Source organism: Pseudopodoces humilis, chromosome 1 (assembly GCF_049639895.1).
Source record: "Pseudopodoces humilis isolate 2021_Gansu_Grassland_sample_001 chromosome 1, ASM4963989v1, whole genome shotgun sequence".
Lineage (NCBI taxonomy): Eukaryota > Metazoa > Chordata > Aves > Passeriformes > Paridae > Pseudopodoces > Pseudopodoces humilis.
The window spans coordinates 126826841-126837573 of NC_142200.1; the positions used below are offsets into that span (position 1 = coordinate 126826841).

At 45.6% G+C, this 10733-nt stretch overlaps 1 protein-coding gene across 5 annotated transcripts; it reads right to left on the reverse strand.

Moving 5' to 3' along the window:
- Positions 1–4127: 4127 nt before the first annotated feature.
- TAC1 (tachykinin precursor 1) lies at positions 4128–10425 on the reverse strand. Of its 5 annotated transcripts, none has more exons than XM_088056358.1 (6): positions 10410–10425; positions 9508–9645; positions 9302–9398; positions 8661–8684; positions 6948–7001; positions 4128–4751 (listed from the first exon to the last, which is right to left on the reverse strand). In XM_088056358.1, exons 2-6 carry the CDS (start codon positions 9628–9630, stop codon positions 4702–4704), a joined length of 348 nt encoding a protein of 115 aa, XP_087912484.1. In that variant the 5' UTR covers positions 9631–9645; positions 10410–10425; the 3' UTR covers positions 4128–4701. The 5 variants fall into 5 exon arrangements, with proteins under 5 accessions (XP_087912484.1, XP_005518877.2, XP_087912471.1 ...); XM_005518820.3 differs by having other exon boundaries at positions 10334–10423; XM_088056345.1 differs by lacking the exon at positions 10410–10425 and adding an exon at positions 10239–10381.
- Between the last annotated feature and the right edge of the window lie 308 nt (positions 10426–10733).

The following is a 10733-nucleotide window of genomic DNA, read 5'->3' on the forward strand; positions in this document are numbered from 1 at the left end:
TTCACTTTTTCGTTTGTTTTGTTTGTTTGTAACACCAAAAACAAAAATTAAAAAAATCACTACTCTTTCAGTAACAAGTATTTTCTATAAAGGAAAGTGAGCTCTTCCACAGACAACATGAGGACATGTGGCCGTATTCTGACACAGTACAACTCCAGGGAAGGAGCCACTCCGTGCTCTTGTCGTGTCACTCTGAGATGATTGTCAATGCAGTGTGTAACATTATGGCTGAGGGAATTGCTTGGGCTCATCAAAAGAGAATTTGGTCATTACCAAAGTTTGCACTGGGACTTGCTTGGTCTCTCTTACGATAAAGCAGCCAGCCATAATTTAGGAGACATAGTTTAAGGGACAAAGTTTGCATTTGAATAATGGCTGTTGGTAGATCTGAAGGAGCTGTTATTGGTGTACTCTGTATAAACTGCATTTTAAAGACTCATTTTAATAATTTTCAAAAAAACTCTTGATGTTTTTCTGCTCTAGCTCAAGATGGCTAGGGTCTGGGTTCCTGCAAGATCCCTATGCCCAGACATTTCCAGATCCTTCCTTTTCTTTTGGTTAGGACCATGCTGAAAAATACCAGTCTCCTGGCATGAGCAGAGCAAAGACTTGTTTGTGGCACCAGAATTGGGCAAGTGCTGCAGAGCCTGAGCTCCCCAGGTGCAGTGAGGTATGGGGGGGGGGGCAGACCCCCCTCCCAGCTCCCCATTCCATGGGCAAGGTTTGTGAGCAATGGCTCTGGCTTTGGCTTGCCAGGTTAAGTTTGGCTGCATCTCCACCATGGACAGCATCCATGCAACAGCAGAGAGACGGAGATGATGGATAGAGCTGCTGGCCCTCTGTGTCACTCTTGGGCAAGACAGGCCCTGTGAGAGAGAGCTTGAGTTCAACATCCCTGTCTGGGTGAAGGGGAGTGTCTGTGTGTAAGGGGGACAGTGCCTACCAGAAGAGCAGCCACATGTCACAATGCAGATGATTGATGTATTTCTGGGGGAAAAAATGAGCAAAAAGGGCGCTAAATGTGTTGGAAGTGGGCTGTGATGTCAAACTGCCTATAGCATCCCCAGTGGGGACAATTATCAGCATTGGGTTTACTCTCTGTGCTGATTTCCTAGAAAGACTTTTATTGCTTTATTTAAAGCTTGCTTGCATTTTGCTGGCAGATGCCTTTGCTGCAGTGTTATTGATTAGCTTATGCAACATGATGGATGTCAGACTGCTGCCACCAAAAAGAGCTCAGTCTGTGTCACAGTTGTGGCTGGCTGTGGTGGAAACAGCGAGGGATTTAGTGAAAGCCTCTCCAAAGCCTGCAGTGGAGCTGGAGAGTGGGCACTGCCCTGCAACCCAAGGCACAAATGACCTGGGGCTGCAAGCAATGCTGTCCAACACATAAAAGTGTTTAAAAGCTGATGGAGCCCTAAAAGGGAGATTAAAGACCACAGAAATTCTTTAAAACTCCCTTTGAGGTACTCAGTAGTCTATAGACCATATTGCTTAAGACTAAAGGCAGATAAAAGACATAATTCCTCTTTGTGTCTCCAGGATCCCAGAATGCCTGTGAGGCCAAGTATTGTCATGGGAAGATGTTGGGAGTGAATTTGTGGCAGGAACAGGCAGCTGGACTGGGTGCCTGCAGATGTGTGCGATTCATGCACCTCCACATCTGCCCAGGACCTGCTGGGCAGGCACAGCCCTGGTGTGGCATGGCTTGGCTGAGCCATTCCTGCCAGCTCTGGAATGTGAAGAGGGTTCTCTTTTCCTGCCAATGCTGAAATGGGATGAAGGGTTTTTAATGTATTGTTGGTAGAGTCAGTTGGAACATTTCAGGCTATGCCATTTGGTGTGTTTGCTTTATTTCTAGATTGGAATATATGTCTATAAAAACATATAAATCAATGCCAATTTGAAATTTACTGTTCAAAGCCCAAATTAGTACAAATCTGAGATTATTTTGCCACCAGAAATTGAAACTAGTTGTTTCAAATGCCAGATTGAAACCACTCAACAAACTGACATGTAAAAGAAGAGTATTTTGGTGGCAGAGGCTCAGCCTTTCCTTCCAGAGTGAATTGCAGAAATGCCACTGACATACTGGAGGGAAGGAATGCCACCCAGAAGGACTTACAGGTGTGAGCAGTGAACCTAAGTGAATTTTATGAGGTTCAGCAAGGCCAAGTGAAAGGTCTCGCACCTGGGTCAGGGCAATCCCAAGAATAAATACAGGCTGGGCAGGGAATGGATTGAGAGCAACCCTGATGAAAAGGACTTGGGGTTCTTTGCAGATGAGCAGCTCAACATGACCTAGCTCACAGCCCAGAAAGACAAGCACATCCTGGGCTGCACCAAAAGCAGAGCAGATTGCAGGGAGAGAGGATGATCTTGTCCTTCTACTCTGCTTTGATGAGACCCCACCTGGAGTGCTGCATCCAGTTCCAGGCTCCCCAGCACAGGAAGAACATGGATTTGTTGGAGCAGCTACAGAGGATGGGGAAGAAGATGATCAGATATCTAAATTGAAAGAGGGTAGTCTTAGATTGGTTTTAAGGAAGGAATTCTTTATAAAGAGGGTAGTGAGACTCAGCAACATGTTGCCCAGAGAAATTGTGGATACCCCATTCCTGGAAGTGTTCGGTGTCAGTTTGGTCAGAGCTTTGAGCAAACTGGTCTAGTGAAAGACCAGTCCATGGCAGGGGGTTGGACTAGATGATGTCTAAAGTTGCCTTCCAGCCCAAACCATTCTATGTTTCTCTAGAAAGTTCAGTCCTGTCCGTTTAATGGATACTGTTATTTAGTACCTGTGCTGTCTTTCAAACACTTAAAACCCATGTGCACTTGTGGGCTTTGCAGTGGTTTCTTCTGCAGGGAGGCTTTTGAGATGTGCAGGCTGCCAGGAGTGGGGCTCTTTCATTCCTCTCTGTGTGTCACAATTCCGTACACATGGACTGTGAGCTCTGTGAGCACCAGGGTCCTCCAGGCAAGGATAACAGCATTTTAAAGTTTTTCTTTTTTTCTACCCTTCACCAAGCATTATTCAACATGATTTCCACAGTCCTTTTGCTGCACTGCTAGCCCAGCAGTCAGCTTCTCCTCACTGAGCTCAGTGGGAGCTCATACAGAAGTTTATTGGTCTGAAAATTAGCCCTGGAAAGACAAGGAGCTGCCAGAGTGCCAGTAAAACCACAGTGTCTCACATCAGTGTGGTCCCTACCACATGTCACCTCACTTTTCCCACCACGTAGACCTTGCTAGATCTGGCTTCTACCCAGCTGAAAGTGGGATCTGTTTTAAGTATGGGCAGGCTTAGGTGCTGCTTCTAACCTGGCAGGAGTGAGGTCCAGCACCCACCTGCTCCTCAGAGGGGAAGTTGATGATTTGTTGATGAAGTTACCTGATGATGCCTCAGGTAACCTTAAAAATGGAGGTGTACAAGTTCATTTCCAGAATGGAAAACAACAAGAAGTGAATTCCTATGTATTACTTATTTTTAAATTTAGTTTGAATGCACTGACTGCTTTTATTGGTGATTCATCTGCAGTGAAAGTGTGCATCATAGCATCAGAGAAGTATAGCTCATAGCAGGGGGAAACAAGATAGAATTCCAGCTGCCTTGGCATCTGGTGAGATGGATGTAGCATTTCAGGACGATCCTGGATACATAGCAATCAGATATTTTAATTAAAAAGATAATTACAGTCACATTTTTTTTCTTTTATATTGCATGGATTCATGCTCACAGGTGCTTTTATTGTGAAACTGAGGGATAGAATTTATTAAGAGCTTGGCTTTCAAATAATAAACCTACAATATTGGATTAATTCCACAGCAAATTACTCCCTTTGGAGCTGGGCGATACATCATGCTCTTTCCATTCAGTCAACATGCTTCATGACTCCCATCAGGCTTGGAAGGGATGGCACCTTGTGTGACCTGGAGCAATCCCAGGAACTCCTATCTCCAGTAGAAAATCCCTCAAGCATTCACCAAACACACATGAGGAGGCTCACAGCCTCCCTGCAAAAAAGAAAATAATTTGATATTTCTTTCCAGTCTCAGACCACTGTTGCTTGGATCCAAATCTCATTCCAGACCAACATGGGAAATAACTCCATCACTATCACCAAAGGAGGTATGTTGCAAAAGCCCCAGAGTAGTTTTTATTTAAAATGTTACTATCATAAAATTCCAGACTATGAAATGAAGACCTTGGATTCCCATTCAAACATTACCCATCCCCCCTTTCAAAATATATTGATACATACAGAACATAAAACATGCTGCAATGATACAAATATATTTTTTGATACAGAAATTACAGTACATTATAAACCATGAAAACAAATTTGAGGCACTAGACGGAACATCATTTCTGTTCTGCACTAGCTGTGAAGCTGATAGACTTGATTTCAATGAACCAAAGCATACTTGCTTGTTTAGTAAACATAACTTTACAGGTCATATCAAACAATGTGCTTTGTTGTGAGACATCACTAGGTTGCTGGTCCTTTCAGAACCACAGCACACCCACACAACATGTGTCACTGCCACAATATGAAAAATAATATTTTTATTGAATGTACAACTCAAAAAACCAAACCCCTTCAGTTATTAAATAAATAATTATTTCATACAGTGGTTAGTTTATATTACACTGCATTGGCCATTAGAACAAATGAAGTTTAATAAATAACGCACGGGGATGTCTCATTTGCGCCTCTGTTCGTAATTCTGTGCTATGCTCCGTTCGGAGGACCCTGCAAAAGATGAAGCAGACTGAAGCACAAGGTACAGCCTTGCATAAACACCAGCAAGCACGAGAAGTGTCAGACCTGCAGCCAGCTGGCACCACCAGACACCAGAGGTGTGTTTGGAACAGAGACCAGGGCTCCTGGCCCGTCCCTGAGCTGCTTTGATTTGGTTTTACCTCCCTGACTACACTGTCCTCCAGAAGGCTGAAGGTCTGAGAAGCATTTTCTACCTCCAGTCCACTGAGCTGCTTGGAGCACCATTAAGTCAGAGCCCTTTTACCTCCCAGTAATTAATCTAACTGATGGGATCTAAGCATTCAGGTCAATTTGTGGTAGAGGGTTTCTGCACAGACATATCCACCTTCATTCCTGTGCAGTCAGCTCTTTGAAACTCCCTGTCCACAAGCCCTGCACACAGGGATAATTTCACTGTATGCTGAGGAGCCAAGCTCCTCAGCTGTACTCAGACTACCATGCTGACAAGCTGCAGGCTATAATAAGTCTTAAATAACATATTTTATGTTTAGTAGGGTTATATTTGTCCTTCTTGTTCTTTTAAAATGAGAGTGAAATCCAAAGAGCCCTTCTTGAGCAAGGCTGTCCCCTAAGCAGGGACTGAGACACCAGCATCCCCTTACCCTGCTTTGGCACCCAAGGCTGTAACTCAGCAACATGCTCACATCCAGAGGGACAGCATCAACTCCTGCCCATTTCCAGGGAGCTCAGGGGCTTTTGCAGAAGAAAACCACAGCATGGGGTAAAGGTCCTGCCCAGTGAGATATCTTCCAAAAGGGAGAAGTGAGGGTAGTCCTAACACTTACTGTTCTGGATCTTGCTTTAATTACACAGTCCTTTGGACCTATCTTCTCTAGTGGAGCAGAAAAAAACTTCTTAGCATTTTCCCCTCAAGGAATCAGGCAGAAAAGCTGTGAATTCTAGTTTTAACTGTCAGACAGGTGTTACATAGCCCAACAGAGTAAAACATCATTATTCCCTTTTGTTAGAAATACCACATAACAGTATCCTAACTATACCAGCAATTTTGAAATTAGAGCAATAAAATCTTTGCATTTTTTAAAAACATTGTCTGTATTTTACATTCTCATATTAATGTAAATGTAATCCCAGTGGAAACCAAACCAAATTTATTACTTACAAGCTATTTACTTTTGTGATAGCAGATATATTTACAGGTATTATGCATTTAATAGCTATTGCCACCGCAGAAAATGGTACAAAATTATTCATGATATGTAGCAATTTGCAAAATAATGCAGAGAGCAATATTACTAGTCTTGAAGGGGGTTTAATTGAAAATAAAAGTTACTGACAACCATAATTGCAGAATATAGTTCACAGCATGTATCCACATAATATAAAGGTGTCAGCTAGTAATTTAACTTTTATCATCCATTTAACAAAACAGTGAGAACTATTTCAGAGACATGAAATACATATTAGGTTTTATATTTTTTTAATTCTTATCCTGGGGAATCGTCTGATACTTTATGGCTCACAGTGAGGGATTTCCTCAGTATGGCCCTATAGCATGGGGAAGGGAGGTGGAGCTGTGGGGAGTCTCTAGTTTCCCACAGGGGTTCTGCACATGAGGGGAGAGGAGAATTCTGCCCTATGGATGCTATAGGAAAATAAATTCACAGTATTCATTCAGAGTTTAAAATGCTTTAGGTGAAGTCAAAAGCTGAAAGAGACTCTGGATGTTTAACAGCCTGATCTGCGGAATGAAGTGATGTTAATGGCAAAGTTCTGTTCTTTCACCTTCTACTCCAAGTATTAGGAATAAAGATCTCCAGAGAAGATGTCCCTTTACTTGTTGAGGTCTGGGTTTAGACCTTGTGTTTTCAGCCTCCGAATTTTTCTTGATATGTCAGTAAAATTTAGTGTTTTTTCTTTTATTAGCACTTTGGGGACTAGCAGAACATGCAAGGACAGGGCAGCAATGAAGGTGCTCTGGGGAATTCTACCTGAGCTTGCCTACAGCTCAGACCAGCCTGGTCACTTCAAACATTGAAGTGAACTCAGAAAAATCTTGGGTAACAAAGAAAATCCTGATTCTTTTTCAGAGAACCCTGGATATACACTACGTAAAAACTGCTTCTTCCATCCGCTGGGAGAGGACAAACAGGCAACGGAATGAAGAGGCTGTATATCAGCAAGTATCGGATTTAGTCAGATACATACCAGAATTTAAAGATCTTTTGCCCATAAGTCCAACAAAGGAGTCTGTTTTATGCCCTGAAAAAATATATTTAGGGGTGTTTTAATACATTTTTACTAGGCAGGCTTTTAAAATAACAGATTCTTGTAAGGAAAGAAGACAGGGTCCGAAACTGTTTATTTTACAGACCAGTTGTTCACATCATTCTCAGACAACAGAGAACAAACAGCAGTCTGACTAATCAGACTAAACAGGATAGACCAAGGCACAGGCCAGTTAGTGGACATCTTCTCATTAGCTTAGAACTTTGGCTTTAGGTTTTTGGGTTTCTTTTATGTATAATGGAAAAACAATGGTCACTAACACTAATAAATATTATTTCTCTCCCAGTACAATTCCTACTGATCTGAGCAAATGCACAAGGAGGCAGTGTCTTGGTATAGCCTGCATCTGTGTGATGCATCTCTTCTACCTGTTGTTTTATTTCTGTAATGTGGAAGAAAATTCCCTCTCACAGGTCAGGTGGAGCCCTTACTGGAGAGGAAGCCAATGGGACTCTGTGTCTGGACATGTCTGAGCTAGACAGTCTGGCTCTATTTTTGGAATATTTGTAAGTTATTACCTTCCTGTCCCATTAGTAATCCCCAAGACACTGGAACTGTAAAGGATAAATTACTCCAAGTTTAGGCCTACAGTACATATCAGGTTATAGTAGTAGCTGCAGTTTCAGATAAGGAATGAAAATTAACTGTTCTTCTTTATCTAAACTGGCTTTTGAGACAAACATAGAAGCCTGTCTTTGGAAAGAATTTTGCTTGGTGAATTCATACACAAAGCAAGATACTCAGACCTCACATGTATTAATTCAAATACATGTTGAAATACATTGAAGCAGCTTCAGAAAAGTATAGTTTTTTACTTTAGTCACCAGGTAATTTGGCATGAGCTTTGTATCAGACTCTGTTTTTGATCTCCCAATACATAATCCTAGAGAAAGCATCTTGTGGATAATAGAACACTGGGACAGTTGCTGACCTCTGTGGACAGAGGAGGTTTCACAGAATAGATCATTTTTTACTTAATAAAAGTCTTCCAGTTTCTCTTTAGACATCATGAGATAATTTCAGAAAATAAAACTACCACTGTGCAGAGCAAGTTAACACCCCAGTGCTGACATCTCCTGCTTGATGTTAGACAGAATCAGAGCAAGGCACACTTGTTAATGGGGCAAGATATGGCTCTTCATATGGCAGCTCATCCTCAGTCAGCCCCTGCTGGGAGGGGGAGTCTGGTTCTCAGACAATGCTGGGAGCACAGATACCTCGCATGTGAGGACATGGGCGCTCCTATGAAAGCATTCTTGGGGACTGGGGAATTCGTTATTCTAATTGTCCAGATTTTGCCATCTTAATTGCTCCTCTCAGAGTCTGGCAGTAAGCCTGCCTTGCCAATGAGAAAGGCTTACAAAATCCCCCCCTTGGGAAATAAGGGAGAGCTGCAACATCCGCACATTTATATGGATTGAAATCTCAAAGCTTGCAGCAGCTCAGATGAGATATGCTCACAGTGGCACTGAAGGGGAGGTTTCAATTCTTCAACAGATCATTTCTCCACCAGTAGTACTGCCAGTCCCTAGCTGAAACCAGTCACCTTCTAAATAATCCTGTCAAATACACTGCTCTCTATTTGAATATCTTCTAATGATTACTTAAAATATTTGTATTTTTTTAACTTACTTTTGTGAGAGATCTGGCCATATCCTGATTGGAAGAGGAAAGGAAAAAGAAGAAAGACAAAAAGAATTGTTAAAAAAGGATTGGCATATACATATGATGCTACTGCAATGCTTTGAAAAATCAAATACAAAAAATAACCTACGCATATTCCACCTGAAGAAATTAGGGTGATGGTTTACAACTGCATTTCTCTTTGAAGAGACTTAAAACTTGTTTCAGCTTAATCCACACAATTTAGATTAGTTTAGCTCAAATTTCCTAGATCAATTCTTGGTTCAGTTAATATGTAGAAAACGTGACAATAACTGTACACTCAACCAATTTTCACACTTTGGTGATCCAGTGGCATGCATGCTGACCTAATTATCATGCTATCCCTTACTGGGAGTTATGTGCTGAAACAGGTGCACACTTAAGACTTTAAAGCCCTCTCTTTTCCAATCAGTCAGTTTATCTCATATAAAACTTAAAAGAAACAACCCAACAAAAAAGCCTAAACCCAAAGTACCCTCACGGCAGCCTATGAAGCGGATGTCACGCATTAATCCCGAGCGATATCCGTGTAAGGTTTGGGCAGGCACAGGGAGAAGAGGCTTGCGGGGAAGAGGCGTGAGCAGCTGCCAGCCCCCCGCCCCGCTCACCGGCATCCCGCTTGCCCATGAGGCCGAAGAACTGCTGGGGCCGGGGTCTCCGGGCCATCCTCTGCAGGAAATGCTCCAGGGGCAGCGGCAGCTCCTCCTGCGGGGCGACAGCGGGCAGAGCTCAGTGCGGACCCCCCATTCCGTCCCAGTGCCAGGCACGGAGCTCCCGGCTCCGACCCCCTCGCTCCCCCGGCCGCTGGGCTCACCTTCGCCTGGTCACTGTCGGACCAGTCAGACCAGTAGCTGAGGTCGTCGGTGGCTCCCATCTCCTCGCCCAGAGCCTGCGACGAGGCCAGGAGGAGCACGGCGAAAGCCAGCGGGAGCCTCATCGCCGCCTCGGGGTCCTGCGGGGGCAGAGGTTGGAGCCCCGCACACGCTGGCACAGAGCCCCCGGGCACAGCTGGGGACACACTCCCTCACACGTACAGCCCCTCCCGCACCGAGTTACACCGGCACCCCCGGCCCGGGCGCTGCAGAGCCCCCGGACAGACACACAGCCCTCACCCATTACAGCGGCACACAGCCCGGGGTGCTGCCCCGCACAGACACAGCCAGCGGTGCCCCCTCACTCACTCACACAGGGGAAGACAAACACACCCTCACACGTCTATGCACACCTAGGATTCACACCTTCCCAAATATACACACGCAGCCAGATGCGTCCCCCTCACACACGCATCCAGGTACACATCCATCCACTGATAAACTCATACAAAGAGCTCCGCACCTTAAATGCTCACACCCACGTAGGGCCGCAGCTGTCCACACACACACACACAACAGAGACACGTGTGTCCAGAAGTGCACACTCACCCCCTTGCACATCTAGACACGTAAGGACAGGCACAAAAACACACTGGCACATCCCGAGGCGCTCACGAACAGACACACGAGCACGTACAGGCACCCCCGCAGAGAGGCACACACACATACAGACCGGGACAGAGAAGTGCACTCGGCCAGCGCCTCAGAGCCCCAGGACAAGCGGAGCCCTCGCACACGGGCACGGCCGGGCTCCCGCAGCGCACGCACCGTCTGCAGCGGGGAGGGCGGGCGCTGCTCTCCGAGCGCATTGGCCGGCCGCGGGAGCGCTCCCCACTTTATATACCTGGAGACGGGGAGGGCCGAGGCAGCCTCATTTGCCTAAATGCAATTACCCCCGGTTTTATGGTCCCAGCCCCGTGCCAGCCCCCGCCCCGGCGAGCAGCCCCCGCCTCCCGCTCCGGCGGCGCCTCTCGGCTCTGCTCGGGGCCGTGCGGTGCGGTGCGGTGCGGTGCGGTGCGGTGCAGTGCAGTGCGGTGCAGTGCAGTGCGGGGCGGCTCTGCCCCCGCCGCAGCTCCGCGCCCTCGGGGCCGCCCCTCACGGTCCGCGGCGGACGCGGGTGCGGACGAGGAGTGAGGATGGATGCGGGATGCGGGTGCGGATGTAAGGG